The sequence below is a fragment of the Dendrobates tinctorius genome, unplaced genomic scaffold (assembly GCF_039654945.1).
Source record: "Dendrobates tinctorius isolate UK_male_01 unplaced genomic scaffold, ASM3965494v1 ptg000334l, whole genome shotgun sequence".
NCBI classification, from domain to species: domain Eukaryota; kingdom Metazoa; phylum Chordata; class Amphibia; order Anura; family Dendrobatidae; genus Dendrobates; species Dendrobates tinctorius.
The window spans coordinates 2213795-2238886 of record NW_027362000.1 but is presented as its reverse complement, the minus strand read 5'-3'; the positions used below and the strand labels follow the sequence as shown (position 1 = coordinate 2238886).

At 45.0% G+C, this 25092-nt stretch overlaps 1 protein-coding gene across 4 annotated transcripts in view; it reads right to left on the bottom strand.

Annotated features, from left to right (window-relative positions):
• The window catches only part of THNSL2 (threonine synthase like 2), a 110962-nt gene that overhangs the window by 47126 nt on the left and 38744 nt on the right, over nt 1-25092 (bottom strand). For all 4 annotated transcript variants that reach the window (XM_073562099.1, XM_073562097.1, XM_073562100.1 and 1 more), the window contains 3 exons: nt 9580-9774; nt 5266-5418; nt 1040-1270 (listed from right to left, as the gene is read on the bottom strand). In XM_073562099.1, coding sequence (XP_073418200.1) covers nt 1040-1270; nt 5266-5418; nt 9580-9774 — 579 coding nt within the window. The remainder of the gene's footprint in view (nt 1-1039; nt 1271-5265; nt 5419-9579; nt 9775-25092) is intronic.

Genomic DNA, 25092 nt, shown 5'->3' with positions numbered 1-25092 from the left:
TGGTCCCTTTGCAGAGAAACAGCCCCAAAGCTTGATGTTGCCACCCCCATGCTTCACAGTAGGTATGGTGTTCTTTGGATGCAACTCAGCATTCTGTCTCCTCCAAACACAATGAGTTTTGTTTCTACCAAACAGTTCTACTTTGGTTTCTTCAGATCATATGACATTCTCCCAATACTTTCTGGATAATCCAAATGCTCTCTAGAAAACTTCAGACAGGCCCAGACATGTACTGGCTTAAGCAGGGGGACATGTCTGGCACTGCAGGATCTGAGTCCCTGGCGGTGTAGTGCATTACTGATGGTAACCTTTGCTACGGTGGTCCCAGCTCTATGCAGATCATTCACTAAGTCCCTCCATGTGGTTCGGGGATTTTTGCTCACCGTTCTTGTGATCATTTTGACCCCATGGGGTGAGATCTTACGTGGAGACCCAGATGGAGGGAGATTATCAGTCGTCTTGTATGCCTTCCATTTTCTTATTATTGCTCCCACAGTTGATTTCATCACACCAAGCTGCTTGCCTATTGCAGATTCAGTCTTCCCAGCCTGGTGCAGGGCTACAATTTTATTTCTGGTGTCCTTCGACAGCTCTTTGGTCTTCACCATAGTGGAGTTTGAGGTTGTGGACAGGTGTCTTTTATACTGATAACAAGTTCAAACAGGTGCCATAACTACAAGTAATGTGTGGAGGACAAAGGAGCCTCTTAAAGAAGAAATTACAGGTCTGTGAGAGCCAGAAATCTTGCATGTTTTTAGTTGACCAAATACTTATATTCCACCATAATTTGCTAAATAAATCTTGCCAAATCAGACAAGGTGATTTTCTGGATTTGTTTTGACATTTTGACTCTCATGGTTGTGGTCTACCTATGATGTCAATTACAGGTCTCTCTCATCTTTTTAAGTGGGAGAACTTGCACAATTGGTGGCTGACTAAGTACTTTTTTTTCCCCACTGTATGTCCTTAAATAACTTTGTAATGTAGACTGGTTTTAAAGCCAACTCTGACAACAGTAATCTAACATATGACATTTTACCTGTAATGTTCCCAGCTCCACCTGTTGGTACCACTATTTCCACTGGAGGGAGTGCCTCATTAGTCTGTGTAGCTGCACATTGGAAATACCCATGGAAGAAGTGGGCAATCTGCACCATCACTCGGGCCCAGTTCACAGAGTTTGTACTCATCAGGTTATGCTTCTTCACAAATTCAGTGTCCATGAAGAGCTTCTTGATGGGATCATCCAGCTCATCTGATGTTCCATCAACTAAACAAAGATCGTTGAAAACAGGATAGATGTAAAAATTTGACATGAACACGGCAATACTACTTCATGAACGTGTGGAAACACTTTAAGGTTGTGGTCCTAAAATAACATTTATTTTCATCCTAAATGGCTATTTATTGTTATAATCTAATCTCTTTTTTAGTATACTTTAATTACAAATCCCCTCCCGTTCACTCACTCTTCTAATTGCTTTAGTGTTTTATGCTTCTTTTCAGAATCCTCAGTTCATTTTGAAATACTCAAAAGGGACATCATCAGAGCCGCAGCCTCTGTTTCCACATTGAAACAAAGCATCAAAGACATATGTTTCAGGGGCCGGGTAAGTCCCTGCTGGACTCAACATTCATCAGTTGTCAATTCTGACATATGCTTAGCACAAGCTCCCTATTCACTGTGCGATATTCTTTTCAGTGCACAGTGACAGTGCGCTCCCTCACCAGCTTTGATGAGAAGTCAGAGTCAGCATGGGTTTGTAACTAATAAGTCCTGTCAGACTAACTTAATTTCCTTCTATGACAGAATCACTGATTGGGTGGATCAAGGAAATGCTGTAGATATAGTATATCTTGACTTCAGCAAAGCATTTGACAAAGTCTCTCATACAATCCTTATTGAAAAAATGACTAAGTATGGAATGGACAAGGCAACTGTTAGGTGGATTCATAACTGGCTTAGTGATCGGACCCAAAGAGTGGTCGTAAATGGCTGCACATCCAGTTGGAAGAATGTCTCAAGTGGAGTACCACAGGGCTCTGTCCTGGGCCCTGTATTGTTCAACATCTTTATCAACGATTTAGATGAAGGAATTGAGGGTAAAATGATTAAATTTGCTGATGACACAAAGCTAGGAGGGATAGCTAATACTAGAGAAGAGAGAGAGAGGATTCAAAAAGATATAAATAAACTGGAGAAGTGGGCAGCAACTAACAGAATGGTTTTTAACAGGGAAAAATGCAAAGTACTACATCTGGGCAATAAAAATGAAAAAAGCATATACAGAATGGGAGGAATAGGCCTAAGCAACAGCACATGTGAAAAAGACTTGGGTATACTAATAGATCACAGACTGAATATGAGTCAACAGTGTGATGCAGCAGCAAAAAAGGCAAATGCAATTCTAGGATGTATTAACAGAAGCATACAGTCTAGATCACGTGAAGTCATTATTTCCCTCTACTCCTCTTTGGTCAGACCTCATCTAGAATATTGTGTCCAGTTTTGGGCACCACATTTTAAAAAAAAGACATCAACAAACTGGAGCAAGTTCAGAAAAGAGCAACCAGAATGGTGACCGGTCTGCAAACCCTGTCTTATGAGGAAAGGTTGCAGGATTTGGGAATGTTTAGTTTGCAAAAGAGAAGACTGAGAGGAGACTTAATAGCTGTCTACAACTATCTAAAGGGCTGTCACATTGTAGAAGGATCAACTTTATTCTCCTTTGTACAAGGAAAGACTAGAAGCAATGGGATGAAACTGAATGGGAGGAGACACAGATTAGATATTAGAAAAAACTTTTTGACAGTTAGAGAGATCAATGAGTGGAACAGGCTGCCACGAGAAGTGGTGAGTTCTCCTTCAATGGAAGTCTTCAAACAGAGGCTGGACAGACATCTGACTGGGATGATTTAGCGAATCCTGCTTTGAGCAGGGGGTTGGACCAGATGGCCCAGGAGGTCCCTTCCAACTCTACGATTCTATGATTCTATGATAAGCCTGCAAGAGAATGCATTGTCAGTGTGCATTGTAAGGAGAGATTGTGATGAGATAAGACTAGCTCTGCCCAAAAAGTGACATCTGTTTTGGGAGTAGGGATTTTCCCTGCTCGCCATGTTCTCTTTTTACAATGCACACTGACAGTGTATTCTCTTGCTGACTCATCGCTTTTCTTTAGAGCTGGCGAGGGAGCACACTGTCACTATGCACTAAAAAGAATATCACACAGTGACAACATCCTACTGAGCATACGTCAGAATTGACAAGTGATGCAAACTCTCCAGACATGGACATAACTGATGCTTTGTTTCAGGGTGGAGAAAGAGGTTGCACCAATGACCACAGCACCTTCCTCTTGATGACGTCTCATATGAGTATCCCAGCATGCACTGTGAATTCTCAAACGAAGCGTCATCAAACCGGAAGTAAATAATATAACAAACAAAAAAGACAGTTACCATATATAGATTAGAGCGGGATCGATAGGGAATATTTCATTAAAGTATATTAGAAAAGAGATTAGATTATTACAATATACCGACATTTAGGATTAAAATCAATATTAATTTTGGAGCACCCCTTTAACATCTCCGTCAGGCCCTCCTGCCGTTAAACATTCAGCAGGGGAGTCTCACAGCCGCTGATTGGCTGCAGGGTTGAAATTTCATCTGAAATGAACAAACACAGTCTTTTATGGCTTGGACAATATGTCAAGGCTGCAGCTGATCATGTCACATCCCGTGACGCAGCGGCGCGCGTTCAGTAGTGGAGTATGGGGTTTTTATTGTAAGCTTCCTGTGGTGTAAAAGCTTTTAAAAGCAGTAGACTGTATGCATGGCATATTAGTACTGTTACGGGACTGGCGGAACGCACCAAATAATAAAGATGAAATAATATATAAGGTGCGTTCGCTGTCCAGGGCCCACCGTGCAGAGGTGACCAACTGCAGCTAAACAATGAGGGAAAGGCGTGTAGGAGTAAAGCCGGACACCGGTGCGTAACCACTGCACCGGTGCTGACAGACACGTGCGCCGTTACTTCACGTAACACGTGCCTGCCGGTGAACAACCGCAACCTGTTAACGTCACAGGTCACGGGGTGTGAGCCACTGCTGCAACGTGCGCAGTATCCGCCCTAACGGACGCCACTAACCAGCCTAACAAATGGTGCTGGAAAGTGCACACATGGCGCACGGCGCTACTGTAGCGGACGCTGCAGTAGCAGTGGCAAAGGAGGCCTATACTGGCCGACGCCCTAGGCGCTAGCGGTGGATGAGGAGCAACACTGCGGCGCTATGCAGTGTAGAGCTAACGTACTGACTCTAATCCCTCACCCTAACACATGCGTAATATCCAAGGAGGGGGGAATTATAATGCGTCAGTCACCAGGCTCATTCATCCATCATCACACATACACCAAATGCATTAGCCTCAGAGTCTATCATAGCGCATGGCGGGGTGACCATGCGCGCCTTTTATAGCCGTGCCCTTCTGGGACCTTCCTGATCCTCCAGAAGGACCAATCGGAACTGGAGAAGGATCTGAGCATGTGACTCCCGAACCCCAATGGGAGATCGTCTCCTGAGCATGCTCAGTGGAGCAAAGGGAGAACTTAGACTCTGGAGTCTTTTGCTGCTGGCCAGGCTGCATTGCCATAACTGGACCAGAGGTGGCAGCAGCAACCGAACCCACGATGCTGGTGTGGACAGAACGCCGGGATCGTGGAGTCTGCCAAGCAGGCTCCACTGCGGCCGGAGGGGAATGGGAGACCGCAGATGGCAAGGCTTGGGATTCCCGCTGTGTAGCGCCCGGAACCCGACACCTAACAAGTATATAGCATTATATCCTGATCAGATTCTGATTTCAGATCCTGAAATTGGTAAAGGTAGGTGGGATTGTTATTGAATGGGGGCTGTCATCTCTCCTGACATGACTGTTATTGTAAATACTATTATTCCTCATGTCACAACATTGCTAGAACTCTGTGATGTGCCATCCCTCTGTTATTCCTCCTGGAAATTTATGAATAAACTGACAACTGGGTGTTGCCATTCTCTTTGCCAATAGGGCATGTCACTACGTAATCTGACACTGATTGGACAATCGCAGAGTTTTTGGAGACTCATCCCATTTCCAGGAGGAATAACAGAGGGATAGCACAAAGCTGGATTCTACTAAATCACTTAAGCATTTGCTAAAACAGACGTCAGGAGAGCTGCTGTCATTCTTCATGGATTGCTTAACCATACTACATATACAGACCGGCAAAGACGTGGACATTGTCCTCAATGACGGTGGTCATCTGTCGCTCTTGGATTTCTGTACACCGCCCATGTGGCAGGAGAACAATGATATCGATATTGGGAATTCCACGCACGCTCTCAATGGCAGCGCTCCCTGTGTCCCCCGATGTCCCTGGGAGGTAATGTAAGAAGCAGAAAGTAAAAGGTGGATATGTCCTAAGTATCACTGCTTACTACGTGGAAGCATGAGATGACGGTATTAAAGGGCAGCGCCTCAAAAAGTACTGCGGTTAACCCTTTCACTGCCAGCGTCATGCCTCAACGGACTGGACTTTGGTCACCATAGGATATGATTCAGGGTTTACCAAGAGGAATGGCCATAGTACCCATTATTGGGTAGAGTGACTTGTTGTGGTGCTAGAGTTACAAAAAGAGAAATGGGCAGATGCTAAAGTTTGGAGATTTGTGGGCGCAGATAACTTTGAATGCAAGGCAATGAACCATCTCACCCGCCACCAGCTGCAGCAGGTTCAGGAGTCCGCGATCAGCGCTGCTGCGAGCGCTCAATTAGATGCAGGAGAAAAAAAAAAATGTTTTGATCCAGCTCCTGATACGTTACAGATAAATTCCAAGATTTATTCTTATTCATTGAAAATGGAAATATTCCAAAAAAAAAAAAAAAAAAACATTTGCCAAATGATATTTAGAAAAAAGGGGGGAAACATGGGAGGAAAAAAGGACATACAGTATATTCACCATATGCGTTTCGAACCGGACAGGTTCTTACTCTACGTCTAAGTCTTTTTGTAATTTTTAAATTATATATATATATTTTTTTATTTTTTTTTTGTCTAAAACACAAAGGAAATGTGTCATTTTAACTTTAGGCCTTTTAGAATCATTTCATCTTCAACTTGCCTAACTGTTCACAATAACAGTAAGGGTATGTGCCCATGATCTGGAACTGGCAGCGCTCTGGAAGCAGCACATGTCCGCTGCACCCAAAGCGCTGCCGTCTATTGAATGCAGGTGAATCTGCAAGTGTTCATTGAACCGTGCGGATTCACCGTGTCCAATACATTCTATGGGTGAAATTTCGAGTCTCCGCAAGATAAGTAGAAATGCTGCGGTCTGGAGAGACGAGCCGCATGTCCGACTCCGTGGGTGAGCCGCGGGCATCTGTGGACATCTGTAACATCTGGACGCTGCTGGTTGGATTCTGCACAAGTACGCAGCGTCCAACCCGCAGCATTTACTGATCATGGCACATACCCTACTATTGACCATGGGTGCCCAAACTTTTACATGCCATTGTATATATTCATATCACTGTTTTGTCTGTGTACTGCAGGACAGGACAGGTCCTACTCTCCCTACAATGGACAAGAGTTGAGGATCCTGAATAGAGAACCCCTTCTATTAACTCCTTAATGGAGCTCTTTTGAGCTGATTCTTCACTTCAAATTGTTTGTAATATATACTCTGCGCATTTGCATTAAAGTTTTTGGGTTAATAATATGTTTACACTTATTTGCCCTTTTATGTGCCCATACTAAAGATGGCCGCTAATGTTTCTAATATGATAGGGGCCGTCCTACGGTGTGTAATGCATGAGGCTGGCTCTTCCTGATAGCCATCGTCCCGTATGGTGTCCTTACGGAGCAATCCGTGCCACTGACGTCACCGGAACACTTGTTCCTGATACGCATCGTGGCCACGACGCCAGAAGTGACGGAGTGGCACCGGAGGTCCCACCCACATGCGTTCGTCATACCATGAGTACAGATTGGCTAGATCCTCATGCCAAGGAACATTTAAACTTTCTAGAAAGCACAGCACACACTGCCCCCAGAAGAAGCAAGTGCGAAACGTGCGTCGGGGCTTTAACGCGACACATGGGCACTTTAACCATGGGTAAGAGGACCTTGCGGATGCTTGGGATAAGCTAGTGATAGGGAACTATTGCGACCACATTGCCCTGATGACTTTTTGATGCATTTTTAGCGTGCTTTGGCCATATTTTAGCATTCTGTGCGGTAATTAAAAAATGACATGTCAATTACTTTCATACTGAAGGCCGTCTGATATACACTATATATGTTATTCTTATCTGCTGTTTCCCTCATTTGTCTAACCAGGCATTCAATCTATTACCCTGTATAACATATGTGTCGCTTGCCACGTCTAGTGATTTGCTCACAGTGTTGCTCCACGGTTGTATCATTGCCCGCCTGTTTTATAACTATTTTGTAATATGTGGTAACATTCATACTTATATGTCCTGTCTGTGTAATTATTAATAAATTGTTGCACTTTGATTACTGACGAAAACTGGGGACTTATTTACCATGTTATCTACATTTCTTGATTATTAGAGATCTAAGCTCCCAAATGTTATCTTATGCTTTCTAACTCCTTAATGGGACACATAAAAATGGATTTTCTAAATAAGATAATCTGTTGAAAGAAACTAATATGAAGGAAGTATTAATAAAAAAAAAACCATCCTGAAACTTGGTTCACTGGTGAATATCCCAGCTGGGAACAGCACCCAAGAAGAAAAAGGGAGAAAAGGTTCAGTAAAGAATGAGAGTGTATTTTACATGCATCAGATATACCATATCTTAGAAACAATCAAACTCTCTATAGTGGGGTCTTTGTCTCTCAACAAACGTTGGGACGGATGTTTGTCTCTCTACCAGAAGTGATCTTTGTAACTCAACAGGAAGTGAGGGTTGGTCTTTGTAACGCAACAGGAAGTGAAGGCGGGTCTTTGTAACGCAACAGGAAGTGAAGGCGGGTCTTGATAATGCTACAGGAAGTGAGGACGGGTCTTTGTCTCTTTACAGGAAGTGGGTGTAGCTCTTCGTCTCTTTACAGGAGGTGAGGGCAGGGCTTTGTCTCTACAGGAAGTGGGGTGAGTCTTTGTCTCTCCATAAGAATTGAGGACGGGTCTTTGTAACTCAAGAGGAAGTGAGGGCAGGTCTTATTAATGACACAAGAAGTGAGAGCAGATCTTTGTCTCTTTACAGGAAGTGGGTACGGGTCTTTGTAACTCAACAGGAGGTGGGTATGGGTCTTTGTCTCTTTACAGGAAGTGAGGACAGGTCTTTGTTTCTCTAAAGGAAGTGAGGGTGGGTCTTTGTCTCTCTACAGGAAGTGGGATGGGTCTTTGCAACTCAACAGGAGGTGGGTATGGGTCTTTGTCTCTTTACAGGAAGTGAGGACAGGTCTTTGTCTCTCTACAAGAAGTGAGGGCAGGTTTTTGTCTCTACAGGAAGTGGGGTGGGTCTTTGTAACTCAACATGAAGTGGGATGGGTCATTGTCTATAGGAAGTGGGTACGGGTTGATAATGCTACTGAAGAGAGGGAGAGTCTGAAGTTGGTGTGGGTTTTTGTGTCTTTACAGGAAGTGGGTGTGGGTCTTTGTCTCTGTACAGGAAGTGGGTGCTGGTCTTTGTCTCTTTACAGGAAGTGAATGTGGGTCTTTGTCTCTTTACAGGAAGTGGGTGCGGGTATTTGTCTCTTTACAGGAAGTGGGTGCGTGTCTTTGTCTCTTTACAGGAAGTGGATGCGGGTCTTTGTCTCTTTACAGGAAGTGGATGCGGGTCTTTGTCTCTTTACAGGAAGTGGATGCGGGTCTTTGTCTCTTTACAGGAAGTGGATGCGGGTCTTTGTCTCTTTACAGGAAGTGGATGCGGGTCTTTGTCTCTTTACAGGAAGTGGATGTGGGTCTTTGTCTCTTTACAGGAAGTGGATGTGGGTCTTTGTCTCTTTATAGGAAGTGGATGTGGGTCTTTGTCTCTTTACAGGAAGTGGATGCGGGTCTTTGTCTCTTTACAGGAAGTGGATGCGGGTCTTTGTCTCTTTACAGGAAGTGGATGTGGGTCTTTGTCTCTTTATAGGAAGTGGATGTGGGTCTTTGCCTCTTTACAGGAAGTGCGTGCGGGTCATTGTCTTTTTACAGGAAGTGGGTCTTTGTCTCTTTACAGGAAGTGGGTGCGGGTCTTTGTCTCTTTACAGGAAGTGCGTGCGGGTCTTGAAAATGCTACCGGAAGTTGGGGCAGGTCTTTGTTTCTCTACAGGTAGTATAAATAAATACTTTTTTTTTTAAAAAATGACGTAAGGTCTGTTCTATTTCTGCTAACCAGCATAGCTTGTCACATCGCATGTCTTGGCACAAAATTTTCAAACTCTAGATTTTTCTTCGGCAGATGTTTAGATACATCTGGTAAAATTTAGCTCTAAAGTTACAGACCCACAACTCTCCGTATCTTCTGAGATGTCCTCATATAACATTATAAGAGCAAGAAGAAATCTGATCAGGACTTACCAACCAAGATATTTACATGTCTATCGTTCTTCTTCAAAAAGTAATCCAAAAACTGCCCCACACAGGACATCGCAAGATCCTTAAAAGCATGAGTGGCTCCGTGCCACATCTCCAAGACATTCAGCCCACTTTCCAACCTAGACATCAGGACGACATCCTTGTGTCTAAAGCGATTTAATGCTTTGTCTATTAGGCCTGGAGAAGGAAGAAATGTATTCAAACATGGACATAGTGCAAACAGCAGAGTAAAAAAAGACCTAAAACTTTGTGCATTCTATGGGAGAAGGTTGTGGGCATGCTCTGGAGCTTTAGTAGGCAGGGAGGAGAGCTTCTCCAATCTATGGGAGAACCTTGTGGGTATGCTCTGTTTCATGTGCAAGGTTTTAATAGGCAGGGAGGGTAGCTGCCCCAATCTATGGGAGACTCTTGTGGGCATGCTCTGTGACACGTGCAGAGCTTTAATAGGCAGGGAGGGGAGCTGCCCCAATCCATGGGAGAACCTTTTGGGTATGATCTGTGACATGTGCAGGGCTTTAGTAGGCAGGTAGGGGAGCTGCCCCAATCTATGGGAGACTGTTGTGGGTGTGGCGCCCCTGAGGCTCGGTCGCCACAGAGGTACTGCACCTCTTCCTGAGGTGTAGTATCCCACCATCCAGGTAAGGTGGAGACTCCCAACCACACTCCTGCACCCCACACCACAAAGTAGTGTAGCAAAGCACCTTCAGCGGCTCCCTGCTTGGAGTATAGTAAAGCACCCATTGGTGGCTCCCTGCTTGGAGTATAGTAAAGCACCCATTGGTGGCTCCCTGCTTGGAACGCAAAACGTGCTGAGAGGTGGGTGAAGTTAGATTACATTACAAGGAGCGGGAAGAGTTTAGGATTATAGGTCAGTTGGTTGGAGAGCTGGAGAGAAGAAGATCCCCGGAGAGAGGGATAGATGGATGGAAGTGCTGCGGCAGATCCCTGTGACCTGGGTCTGCTGGCACGGGAAAGGAAGAGAGAGATCAACATGGACTGAAAGCCTGATTCTCCATAGAAAAAAAGGATTAGTACGGAACTTGAGGAGTAAAAGAGAACAGAGGACGTGGGTTAGAAGAGAACCCTTCCTAGAATTTCTAAGCGCCAGGCCGGGCCCGGTCCCCGAGGTTGTTTGGATACTAATGGTCCTGCATCAGACACCGGAGGAATAGAAGTAGTGACCACTTTATTCCCACACAAGACTTGGGGGCACAACAGCAACTGGATAGTGAGCCGGGAATTAGTAGCAAGGAGTTCCCGAAGCAGGCTACTGCTGTCTGCCGTACAAGTAGAGTTCATAGGAACATTGGACAGGAGGAACTCCAGTGTAAATAGTGCTAGGAGTAGAGTTGAGCGATTCTGTCCGATACTTCAAAATATCGGATCGGAATGGATCGGCCGATCTTTAAAAAAAGTATCGGTATCGCCGATGCCGATACCGGAAGTCCCATTCAAGTCTATGAGACTTCCGGTATCGGAATTGGAAAAACCCTTTCCTGCCCTTGTACAGCCTCTCGGGGGTCTGTACGGGCCTTCCGGGGGTCTCTGCCGGCCTGCCGGGGGGCCGTGCCGGCCTGCCGGTAGGCTGTGCGGACTGCCCGGGGTCTGTACCGGCCTGCCGGGGGGCTGTGCACCCTGTGGGGGTCTGTACCGGCCTGCCGGGGGGCTGTTCCGGCCTGCCGGGGGGCTGCGCTGATGTCCGGGGGTCCGTGCAGGCATCGTCCGATGGGACTACAAGTCCCATCGGGCGATGCCTGCTACCATGACAGTGATTGACACATTAGCCAATGATGGGACAATAGTAGTCCCATCATCCGGCTAATGTGTTAAATGTAAAAAAAAAAAAAAAAAAAAATACTACATACATACTATATACATACTACATGCATGCTACATACATACTGCATGCTACATACATAGTACATATATACTACATGCATGCTACATACATACTACATACATACTACATATATACTACATGCATGCTACATACATGCTACATACATGCTACATGCATGCTACATACATACTACATGCTACATATATACTACATACATACTACATACATACTACATGCTACATACATACCACATATATACTACATACATACTACATATATACTACATGCATGCTACATACATACTACATACATACTACATGCTACATACATACTACATATAAACTACATGCATGCTACATACATACTACATACATACTACATGCTACATACATACTACATATATACTACATGCATGCTACATACATACTACATGGAGAAAACCAAAAGCAAAACACAAAACAAATATCCTGGAATAAAAAAGTAAAAAAATATATTGCAAAAATTGCATGAAGGTAGTAATAATAGTAATAATAAGGGTATTTAGTTAACATAATTTTGATCAAAATAATGTAGAAGCCATCCCGCCACGTCACGGCAACCCTTGTGGGACAGTCCTAACTCTTGTATTTAAAACTTTTCCACTTGTCAAGTGACGTAAATGTGAACAAGGACAGAGGGACTGAACCACCAGTAATAGTATAGGCCAGACAGGATGGATTTTCAAACTCAGAAACAGGGCGGTCACATTCCCACACAGCTTTTACCATAAAGTGAGACTAGGGACTTTTTTTTTTTTTAAGTGGCGGAGGAATACAGTGCGGAAGGATACCTACCTTCCGTCATTGGATTCCTGCAGCCCGTAGAGAGCGGCAGCATCAGCTGATGCTGCAGTTCTCTACCCAAGATCGTCGTGGGACACACTCGTGGACTGCTTCGGATCATGGGTGAGTATTTTTGTGGTTTGTTATGTCAATATTTATTCCGTACACGACAATGGCTTCGGGGAACAATGTGACAAGTATTGGTAAGTATGTTACTCTATGTTATATGTACTGTATGTCTATGTATGTATTGTATGAATGTAATGTATGTAGCATGTATGTAGTATGTATGTAGCATGTAGTAAGTATGTAGCATGCATGTAGTATATATGTAGTATGTATGTAGTATGTATGTAGCATGTAGTATGTATGTAGCATGCATGTAGTATATATGTAGTATGTATGTAGCATGTAGTATGTATGTAGCATGCATGTAGTATATATGCAGTATGTATGTAGTATGTATGTAGCATGTAGTATGTATGTAGCATGCATGTAGTATATATGTAGTATGTATGTAGTATGTATGTAGCATGTAGTATGTATGTAGCATGCATGTAGTATGTATGTAGTATGTATGTAGCATGCATGTAGTATATATGTAGTATGTATGTAGCATGTAGTATGTATGTAGCATGCATGTAGTATATATGTAGTATGTATGTAGTATGTATGTATCATGTAGTATGTATGTAGCATGCATGTAGTATATATGTAGTATGTATGTAGCATGTAGTATGTATGTAGCATGTATGTAGCATGCATGTAGTATATATGTAGTATGTATGTAGCATGCATGTAGTATGTATGTAGTATGTATGTAGCATGCATGTAGTATGTATGTAGTATGTATGTAGCATGCATGTAGTATGTATGTAGTATGTATGTACTACATACATACTACATGTGGGGACAAATGACACCGCAAGAAACGACCTGGAAACCATCTGCAGAGACTTTGAAGACTTAGGCAAGAAAGTGAAAGAACTGGGAGCGCAGGTGGTCTTCTCTTCCATCCTCCCAGTGGATGGCCAAGGAACAAGGAGGTGGAATAAGATTCTGCAGGTGAACAACTGGCTACGTCGATGGTGCCGTCAGCAACGATTTGGATTTCTGGATCACGGAGTGAACTACTTATACGATGGACTACTTGCTAGAGATGGGGTGCACCTTACGAAGACTGGAAAGCATGTATTTGGAAGTCGCCTTGCTACACTTGTAAGGAGAGCTTTAAACTAGAAAAACATGGGAAGGGAAGCAAAAGACCAGAAAAAGCCATACACCTGACAAATGCTATTGAGAACTCTGCTATTAGAAGTGGAAAGGAAGAACAAAGACGAAAGAATCTAATTAATAAAAATATTGGAGAAAGAGAAACCAATCACAAACTAAAATGTTTCTATACTAATGCACAAAGCATGGGCAACAAACAAGGAGAATTGGAACTACTAACACAGGAAAAGAAATATGATGTCATTGGAATCACTGAAACTTGGTGGGACAATACACATGATTGGAATACAAGACTAGAAGGATACAACTTATTTGCAAGAAACAGACTTGATAAACGAGGAGGGGGTGTCGCATTGTATGTTAGAAACGCGTATATCTGCACAGAGATTGAAGCTTCAGAGACTGGGAGTTCTGTGGAAACTGTTTGGGTAAGAATACAAGGACAGAACAATGGAAAGGACACCATTGTAGGCATTTACTACAGGCCGCCTGTGCAAGCTGAAGATATGGATGAACTCTTTATGCATCAAATGGCCGAGTTCTCCAAAAAATATGACATAGTTGTCATGGGAGATTTCAACTATCCAGACATTTGTTGGGAATCTCTCTCAGGCAAAACTAACAGGTCAAGGAAATTCTTATCCTCTCTTGCTGACAACTTTATCTTCCAAAAGGTAAGGGAGAAAACAAGGGGAACTGCTACCTTGGATCTAATCCTTATAAACAGGGAGGAAATGGTTGAGGAGGTAAAAGTGGCTGGGACCCTAGGAGGTAGCGACCATGCTATTTTAGAATTTTGGATAACTAGAGGCGGAAGACCTGTGAAGACTCAGACGTCACGGTTAGATTTCAGAAAGGCAGATTTTAAGGGATTCAGAAAGAGAATTGGAGGGATCCAATGGCTGGATATCCTTAAAGACAAAAATGTCCAGGAAGGATGGGAAATCTTGAAAAATGAAATTCTCAAAGCACAGTTGTTAACAATTCCGAAAAGAGGGAAGAATAGGAAGCATTTAAGGAAACCAGGATGGATGAACACAGAACTTAAGCACATGCTAAAAAGGAAGAAAAAAATGTTTATAAAATGGAAAGAGGGAGGCATATCTAAAGAAGAATATAATGCTGTCTGCAGAACCTGCAGGGCACAAATCAGATTAGCTAAAGCTGAAAATGAATTGAGGCTTGCAAGAGATGTCAAAAGCAATATTAAAGGATTTTGGGGATATGTCAAAAGTAAAAGAAAAGTCAAAGATGCTATAGGATTTTTACAGGATGAAAATGATGAAATGGTAAGACAGGATGTTGAGAAGGCTGAACTTTTAAATTCCTATTTTGCATCTGTTTTCTCTCAGAAAGGAAATGTAACATCAACTGTTATTCACTGTCCTATTAAGGGAATAGAAGAATCCAGGATATCTATAAACAGAAAGATAGTGAGGAAACACAGCTAACCTAAATGAATTCAAGTCTCCAGGTCCAGATGAATTACACCCAAGAGTACTGAAGGAGATAGCAGAAGAAATTTTTGAACCCCTCTCCATAATCTTTGAAAATTCTTGGAGAACAGGAGAAGTGCCAGAAGACTGGAGAAGAGCAAATGTTGTTCCTATCTTCAAAAAGGGGAAGAAGGTGGACCCAGGCAACTATAGGCCGGTGAGTCTGACTTCTATACCAGGAAAGATCTTTGAACAAATTATTAAACAACATGTATGTCAATACCTGGATAAGAATGAAGTGATTAAACAGAGTCAGCATGGGTTTGTAACTAATAAGTCATGTCAGACTAACTTAATTTCCTTCTATGATGGTATCACTGATTGGGTGGATCAAGGAAATGCTGTAGATATAGTATATCTTGACTTCAGCAAAGCATTTGACAAAGTCTCTCATACAATCCTTATTGAAAAAATGACTAAGTATGGAATGGACAAGGCAACTGTTAGGTGGATTCATAACTGGCTTAGTGATCGGACCCAAAGAGTGGTCGTAAATGGCTGCACATCCAGTTGGAAGAATGTCTCAAGTGGGGTACCACAGGGCTCTGTCCTGGGCCCTGTATTGTTCAACATCTTTATCAACGATTTAGATGAAGGAATTGAGGGTAAACTGATTAAATTTGCTGATGACACAAAGCTAGGAGGGATAGCTAATACTAGAGAAGAGAGAGAGAGGATTCAAAAAGATTTAAATAAACTGGAGCAGTGGGCAGCAACTAACAGAATGGTTTTTAACAGGGAGAAATGCAAAGTACTACATCTGGGCAATAAAAATGAAAAAAGCAGATATAGAATGGGAGGAATAGGGCTAAGTGACAGCACATGTGAAAAAGACTTGGGTATACTAATAGATCACAGACTGAATATGAGTCAACAGTGTGATGCAGCAGCAAAAAAGGCAAATGCAATTCTAGGATGTATTAACAGAAGCATACAGTCTAGATCACGTGAAGTCATTATTTCCCTCTACTCCTCTTTGGTCAGACCTCATCTGGAATATTGTGTCCAGTTTTGGGCACCACATTTTAAAAAAGACATCAACAAACTGGAGCAAGTTCAGAAAAGAGCGACCAGAATGGTGACCGGTCTGCAAACCCTGTCTTATGAGGAAAGGTTGCAGGATTTGGGAATGTTTAGTTTGCAAAAGAGAAGACTGAGAGGAGACTTAATAGCTGTCTACAAATATCTAAAGGGCTGTCACATTTTAGAAGGATCAACTTTATTCTCATTTGCACGAGGAAAGACTAGAAGCAATGGGATGAAACTGAATGGGAGGAGGCACAGATTAGATATTAGAAAAAACTTTTTGACAGTTAGAGTGATCAATGAGTGGAACAGGCTGCCACGAGAAGTGGTGAGTTCTCCTTCAATGGAAGTCTTCAAACAGAGGCTGGACAGACATCTGACTGGGATGATTTAGTGAATCCTGCTTTGAGCAGGGGGTTGGACCAGATGGCCCAGGAGGTCCCTTCCAACTCTACGATTCTATGATTCTATGATTCTATGTAGCATGTAGTATGTATGTAGCATGCATGTAGTATATATGTGGTATGTATGTAGCATGTAGTATGTATGTGGCATGCATGTAGTATGTATGTAGTATGTATGTAGTATGTATGTAGCATGTAGTATGTATGTAGCATGCATGTAGCATGTAGTATGTATGTAGCATGCATGTAGTATATATGTAGTATGTATGTAGCATGTAGTATGTATGTAGCATGCATGTAGTATATATGTAGTATTATGTAGCATGTAGCATGCATGTAGTATGTATGTAGTATGTATGTAGCATGTAGTATGTATGTAGCATGCATGTAGTATATATGTAGTATTATGTAGCATGTAGCATGCATGTAGTATGTATGTAGTATGTATGTAGCATGTAGTATGTATGTAGCATGCATGTAGTATATATGTAGTATTATGTAGCATGTAGCATGCATGTAGTATGTATGTAGCATGCATGTAGCATGTAGTAGGTATGTAGCATGCATGTAGTATATATGTGGTATGTATGTAGCATGCATGTAGTATGTATGTAGTATTTTTTTTTTTTTTTAACATTTAACACATTAGCCGGATGATGGGACTACTACTGTCCCATCATTGGCAAATGTGTCAATCATAGAATCATAGAATCATAGAATCATAGAATCGTAGAGTTGGAAGGGACCTCCTGGGCCATCTGGTCCAACCCCCTGCTCAAAGCAGGATTCGCTAAATCATCCCAGTCAGATGTCTGTCCAGCCTCTGTTTGAAGACTTCCATTGAAGGAGAACTCACCACTTCTCGTGGCAGCCTGTTCCACTCATTGATCACTCTAACTGTCAAAAAGTTTTTTCTAATATCTAATCTGTGTCTCTTCCCATTCAGTTTTCATCCCATCACTGTCATGGTAGCAGGCATCGCCCGATGGGACTTGTAGTCCCATCGGACGATGCCTGCACAGAGCCCCGGACATCAGCACAGCCCCCCGGCAGGCCGGCACAGCCCCCCGGCAGGCCGGTACAGACCCCCACAGGGTGCACAGCCCCCCGGCAGGCCGGTACAGACCCCCACAGGGTGCACAGACCACCGGCAGGCCGGCACAGCCCCCCGGCAGGCCGGTACAGACCCCGGGCAGTCCACAGAGCCCCCCGGCAGGCCGGCACAGCCCCCCGGCAGGCCGCTACAGACCCCCCGGAAGGCCCGAAATGACGGCGCATCATGATGCGCACACACCGCGCATCATGATGACGTAATTTCGGCTGTCAATCAACTTTGAATTTCCGATTCCGATGCCCGATATTGAAAAAATATCGGATGTCGGTATCGGAATTCCGATACAGCAAGTATCGGCCGATACCCGATACTTGCGGTATCAGAATGCTCAACTCTAGCTAGGAGTACTTCATCTAAAGGCGCTATAAGAGGAGACGCTCAGAAAGGCACATGTTGGCGGAGTGTTGGAAAGGAGTACTTCATCTGGCCTGGAGGTTGACTGAGTCCCTGACCCGGAGGACACGGCATGGAGGCAGGCACCTGTTTGCACAACAGAGTGTGAGTAAAGCTTTGGAGCTACATGCTCTGGTGTCCTCCACTTATTCCTGCGCCAGCACACTCGACACTGCTACAGCTTGGTGCTCGACATTGCCTCACCTACGCCTTCCCTTGGCCTCTACATTTCCACTACCCTGGGACTACAGCTCCACCTGTGGGGAACTATAACATCTTTGCTGCGCCATACCATCAGTCCCAGAGGATCTGCATGCAGCGTCGGCTTAACACCTCCCTTGCCGAACACCACAGGTGGCGTCACAAACTATTCATTTCAACTACATTTCACCATTCAATCTCCCTTTTACTTATGCGCTCAGGGCCATGGACCGGGTCACCGCTGCTGTAACATTCCCACCTGAGAGACCGGCCCGGTACCGAGTACCCCATAGCCCAGGGAGGGCGACCCATGGGCATGCTCTGTGACATGTGCAGGGCTTTAGTGGGCAGGGAGGGGAGCTTCCCCAATCTATGGGAGATACTTATGGGCATGCTCTGTGACAAGTGCAGGGCTTTAGTTGACAGGGAGGGGAGCTGCCCCAATCTATGGGAGACTCTTATGGGCATGCTCTGTGACAAGTGCAGGGCTTTAGTAGACAGGGAGGGGAGCTGCCCCAATCTATGGGAGACACTTATGGGCATGCTCTGTGACAAGTGCAGAGCTTTAAAAGGCAGGGAGGAGAGCTGCCCCAATCTATGGGAGACTTTTGTGGGCATGCTCTATGACTTGTGCATGGCTTTAGTAGGCAGGGAGGGGAGCTGCCCCAATCTATGGGAGACTTTTGTGGACATGCTCTGTGACATGTGCATGGCTTTAGTAGGCAGGGAGGGGAGCTGCCCCAATCTATGGGAAACTCTTGTGGGCATGCTCTGTGACATGTGCAGGGCTTTATTAGGCAGGTAGGGGAGCTGCCCAAATCTATGGGAGACAGTTGTGGGCATGCTCTGTGACATGTGCAGGGCTTTTATAGGCAGGGAGGGGAGCTGCCCCAATCTATGGGAGACTATTGTGGGCATGCTCTGTGACAAGTGCAGGGCTTTAGTAGGCAGGGAGGGTAGCTGCCCCAATCTATGGGAGATTGTTGTGGGCATGCTCTGTGACATGTGCAGGGCTTTTATAGGCAGGGAGGGGAGCTGCCCCAATCTATGGGAGACTATTGTGGGCATGCTCTGTGACAAGTGCAGGGCTTTAGTAGGCAGGGAGGGGAGCTGCCCCAATCTATGGGAAACTCTTGTGGGCATGCTCTGTGACATGTGCAGGGCTTTTATAGGCAAGGAGGGGCGCTGCCCCAATCTATGGGAAATTGTTGTGGGCATGCTTTGTGACACATGGAGATTTTTTTCTTTTAGACACTGTCGTATTGAATTGAACTCCTTACATCTTCTTAGGCTACTTTCACACATCAGGTTTTCGGCGTCAGGCGCGATCCGGCGTCGTGCCGGAACGCCGGATCCGGCAAATGTTTCGTAAAACTGGATGTGACGGATCCGGTTTTCTGGCGGATCCGTCTTTTTCTGGACAGACAAAACCGGATCCGTCTCATCCGGTTCATCCGTTTTTCTATCCGTTTTTCGACGGATTACGCCGGATCCGGTTTTTAAAATTGACCCTTGTGGCCTTCCGAACGGGATTGGCTACTGGAAAACTATATATAGCATGTTCCTACAGCCCTTCTTTGACAGGTTGTAGAGGAGAAAGTGCAGGTTGGAGAGAAGAGCAAGTTACTGGCGAAGATGGATGTTGTCATTGGAAATATTTTGAAGAATTTGGCGGATTTTACAGCGGAGGCGAATCGTTTGAGGGTGATTGTTCTGGAGAAGGAGAGAGCGAGACAGCAGCGCATCAGGCATCGTAGACGACGTTTGTGGATCCACCCCATCACAGCCAAGAGAATGACGCGTGGGGTCTATTCTACACTATGCATGGACCTTCGACGAAACCCGGATACATTTTTTGGATATGTTAGGATGAAAATGGAGAATTTTGATTACTTGGTGGAGCGCATTGCACACCTCATAAGAAAAGCGGACACCTATTGCCGCTTCTCCGTTTCACCCGCAGAGCGTCTGATGGTGACTTTAAGGTAAGCCACATTTATTGGATATGATCGCATCAGAGCACACTTTCACTGCAATCTTGTTGGTGGTAATTTGTATCTCCAAATGTTATAGGTCAGTTTTGGTATGTAATGCTGTGATTTAAAACTAATTTATTGTTTTTTAATTCCCCACAGATTTCTTGCAACTGGAGAATCCCTTTCGTCACTGCATTTCCAGTACAGACTCGGGATTTCCACCATATCTGGAATTGTGAAGTACACATGCCGTGCACTGTGGGACTCCTTAGCTGAAGAGTTTTTACCAGAGCCCACAACAGAGAGGTGGATTGAAATTGCTGACAAGTTTCAACAGATATGTCAGTTTCCAAACTGCTTGGGCGCTGTGGACGGGAAACATATCCACATTGTAAAGCCAGCTGGATCGGGATCGGAATATTTCAATTACAAGAAATATTTTTCAATTGTCCTCATGGCCATCGCTGACGCGGAATACAAATTTATTGCGGTTGATATTGGGGCCTATGGCCACTCCAATGACTCTCAAGTTTTCAAACTGTCTGCCATGGGGCGTAAACTGTATGGAAACACCTTCCAGTTCCCACCACCTAGACCACTGCCGCAAACATCTGGTCCACCTATGCCATTTGTCTGTGTAGGGGATGAAGCCTTCCAGCTGTCAGAACACCTTTTGAAACCGTACTCTAGCAGAGGATTGACAAGACCAAAACGCATTTTTAATTACCGCCTCACAAGAGCAAGAAGAATGGTTGAATGTACCTTTGGTATTCTGACAGCCAAATGGCGGGTCCTATTGACTGCGATCAACCTCAAGACAGAAACTGTGGACGAGGTGATCAAAGCGTGCGTGGTACTCCACAATTTTGTTATCTGCAAGGAACCCATTTCCATTGAGGACACCTCTGAAGAAACCACCTTGCAAGATTACCATGACATTACCACTAGAAGTTCTGTGACGGTTTCAGTAATGAGGGACAATTTTGCACTATACTTTATGTCACCTCAAGGCAGAGTACACTGGCAGGATGACAGAGTGTGAAAGATTTGTGCCCTAACCAAACTTGTGTTCTGTACCAACAGTATATACCTTTGCCAACCAAAGTTGGCTATCTTGTCATGGTCTTACTATTTTTAGCTTTAGGCCACAGGTGTGTACCTGGTTGTGTTTTATGCAAAGTATTTCACCTTTTAACAAAAGTTGTGTACATTGTTAGGAAATCACCAACAATAAACACAACTTTTTAGGTGAAATACTTTGCTTCAAACACAACCAGGAACACAACTGTGGCAAAAAGCTAAAATTTACCCACAGTTATATACCTGGTTTTGAATACCATTTCACCTTTTAAATACCCTGTATTTAACCTTTTTCGCCGCAGAAAGAAATGACAGACAACCAGTGTAAAATAATTTAACTTTTATTGAAAAATTTTTTTTTAGTAAACTTTTTTAAAATTTTAATAAACTTGTTTAATAAAACTTTGAAACTATAAAACTGAAACCATAAAACTGGTCATTTTTATTTAAATACACACATTATAAATCTGTGTAGTGTGTGGTGGAAATACTGCTGGAGGGGCTGCGGGACACTTCGACACTGGGAGTGTGGAGAGAGGACTGGGATCGTGGTGGGGAAGGAACAGTTAGAGGTGAAGGTGTGGAAAAAACTACAGAATGGGTGGACATGTGGGAAGCAGAAGAGGTGGTGGGTGGTGGAGTGGAGGGTTGGGCAGGGACTGTAGGAGCAGATGATGTTGATGGCAAGTTGTATGGGGAAGGAGTTTGGTACGGGGCAGGTTGCTGGAAGTGGGGAGATGTCTGGTACGGGGCAGGTTGCTGGAAGTGGGGAGATGTCTGGTACGGGGCAGGTTGCTGGAAGTGGGGAGATGTCTGGTACGGGGCAGGTTGCTGGAAGTGGGGAGATGTCTGGTACTGGGGAGGTTGCTGGTACTGGGGAGTTTGCAGGTACTGTGGAGGTTGCTGGTGCTGGGGAGGTTGCTGGTGCTGGGGAGGTTGCTGGTGCTGGGGAGGTGGATGGTGCTGGGGAGGTGGATGGTGCTGGGGAGGTGGATGGTGCTGGGGAGGTGGATGGTATGTAATAGGAGGGGGAGGATGGAAAGTGGCTGGAGGTGGATGGTATGTAATAGGAGGGGGAGGATGGAAAGTGGCTGGAGGGGGTGTAGATGTAATAGGAGGGGGAGGATGGAAAGTGGCTGGAGGGGGTGCAGGTGGAGGAACTGTGGTGGGAGGAGGAGGAGGTTGGGAGGTAACTTGCTGGAGAGCAGCGTGGCATGAATGCATTACATGCATCTGCTGGGCAGGAGAGAGCGTTTCCATGCGCTCCACAACAGACCTGAAAAAGGTGTGGTTTGGCAAAGATCTTGCTTCTGAATGCATGGTTTGCAGAAGTGTCTTCACCTCCAGAATGCTGGAGTTGATCTGCTGATAGCCTGCGGAGATTTGCTCTGACAAGACTTTTAGACAGTTATGGAAAGATGCATTCAGATGCAAGAACTCTGGCGCATAAGTCTTTTCCTGACCCCTCTGCCGCTGCCGCCCAGTACCCGCAGGTGTACTAGAGGTGGCAGGGGCAGAAGGGTGGGGTAAAGGGAAAGCGATCTCCTCACCAGCAGCTTCATGTAATGTAGGCGGCCACGATGCTCCTGTGCTGGTGGATGGGACAGATGGGTCGAATGTGTGGGAAGGCTGGGAAGGTGCAGATGTACCGGGGCGGTCGAAGTGTCCCTCGGTGTCGGTCTCCTCAGGGATCGCCTCAGAAGGGTCCAATCGTGCCGGCTCCCGAGTGCTGCTCACCGTGCTGTGGAATAAAGAGAAAAAAAAACAATTAAAATACTGACATGTATGGCCCTGGCTGAAAAAAAAATTTACATCTAACATTTTTTTTCACATGTGGTGTGTAATATTTACCTTCTGGTGACCATTGTTTCCCAGAGGAACGACAGGGCTTCTGCGTACTTGTACTTGCTCCTGCGTCCTCCAGATCCACTCGGGGCCCGCATCTCTTTATTGAACTCCTTCTTGAAACGATCTCTCACAGACCGCCACCGATTCACAATTCTGTTCCCTGAAATGAGAAAGGAGTGGTTAGTATACAACATCAGTGTTTCCCAAACTCCAGTCCTCATGGTCCCCAGGGGTCATGTTTTCAGGATTTCCATAGTAAATAGAAATCCTGAACACATGATCCGTGGGGACCACGAGGACTGGAGTTCGGGAAACCCTGGTTTACATCAAGCAACCGGTACTGTATATACTTACGCTCTTTAATCTGGGCCCGAGCTTCGAGGTCCTCCCAGCGGCCCACAAGGAGCGAACAGATTTCCTCCCAGAGTCGTCGGGTAACGATCAGGTCAGCGTGGCGGCGGTCAGCCATATTCCAGAGCGGCTCCCTTTCTCTGACGAGATCGATGAGGCGGTCCACATCAATCCCTCCATCCTCAACGTCAGAGTCGGGAGCACGCTGTGAAGGCTGTTAAAGAAAAAGACAAAAATAACATAATTAGCCTCCACAAAAGAAATGAAATAAAAAGTGCAAAAAAACAAAGCAAAAATATTTATACTTACACGCTGGTGACCGCCGCGTTGCTGTCGCCGACGACCCTGGGAGGCACTGCGAGGACCTCTTGGCCAAGCACCAGATTGGGAAGACTAGAGAAGAAAACAAAAAATGTTATGTCTTTGGATGTAGGCATTTGTTTGCTGTGTGTGGTCTGCAGAACATTGTTTTCTATGTGTTGTGTGTAGTGTGATGTTGTGTTTCTGCGTTTGATGCAAAAAACTTACCAATTGTGAGCCCACTCCAGGTGTCTGTCCACCCCTTCCTTCTTCTGGGAGCTCCTCTTCATCTTGTGATTCCTGTTTTGAAATAAAAGGCAATGAATAGACATATATTACAGAGATGATGGATTTTGGAAATAAAAACTTACCGTCAAACGCTGACGATGCGAGGGAGGGCTCCCAGAAGATGATGTGCTGTCTTCCTGGTGGCCACACTCCATGCCTGTGGGTGGTGTTCCAGCTGCTGCCATTGCTGCTGCTGCTGCTGCATCTATTGGGCGGCTGTTGAATAAAGAGAAACAAAGGGCCAATGAATATCTTGATATTCAATAGCCCTAGTTTGGAGGAATGGGTTATTTGATAATTACCGTCTCTCATCTGCTGCTGGCCTCCCCTCCTCAGCATGTTCTATTTGCTGCTCCATTTGGGGTGGTGGTGGTGCGGATGGTGCTGCAGTGGTCTCCTGCCTTCTCCTGCTTCGCTTGGTTGCTTTCTTGGGTGGCATGTTGGGTGTGGCTGTGGGTCCCACTGTCTTGCTTTTATATATGTCTTGTGGGCAGAGCTACTGAGCATGCTCAGACCAAAAAACCGGATCCGGCGCATTACGGCGCTCATAGGCTTTCATTGTGTGAAAAAGCCGGACGCGCCGGATCCGGCGTGTCCGGCTTTTTCGCCAGAGACAAAAAACGTTACAGTCACCGTTTTTTCCAGACGCCGGATCGCGACACATTGCCGGATCCGGCGAAAACCGGATGAAACGCATGGCCATCCGGCGCGATCCGGCGCAAATGCAAGTCAATGGGGGGGAAACCGGATCCGGCATTGCATTTCGCCGGATCCGGTTTCTGTCAAAAGCGCCGGATCGCGCCTGACGGCGAAAACCTGATGTGTGAAAGAGGCCTTAGATTTCCTGGAAAAAGTGAACTTTATTCTTCCTAGGAGCCGCTGACTTTGTGGCATAAAGGCGAACATGGAGTGGCCACAACTATTGCATTGTGAGTGGCGGCTGTAAGTATGCTCAAGCTCTTGGATTGACAGCTCGTTCTGCACAGATGTGCTGCAAAACTGGCTGTCAATCAAAGTGCTGGGCTGTGCTTACAAGCGCTGATGGTAGTCGCTCGCGGTACGCCACCATGACTGTAAACCAGTGACTCCCAGGTAGAATAAAGTTCATTTTCTACCTGTAGTCG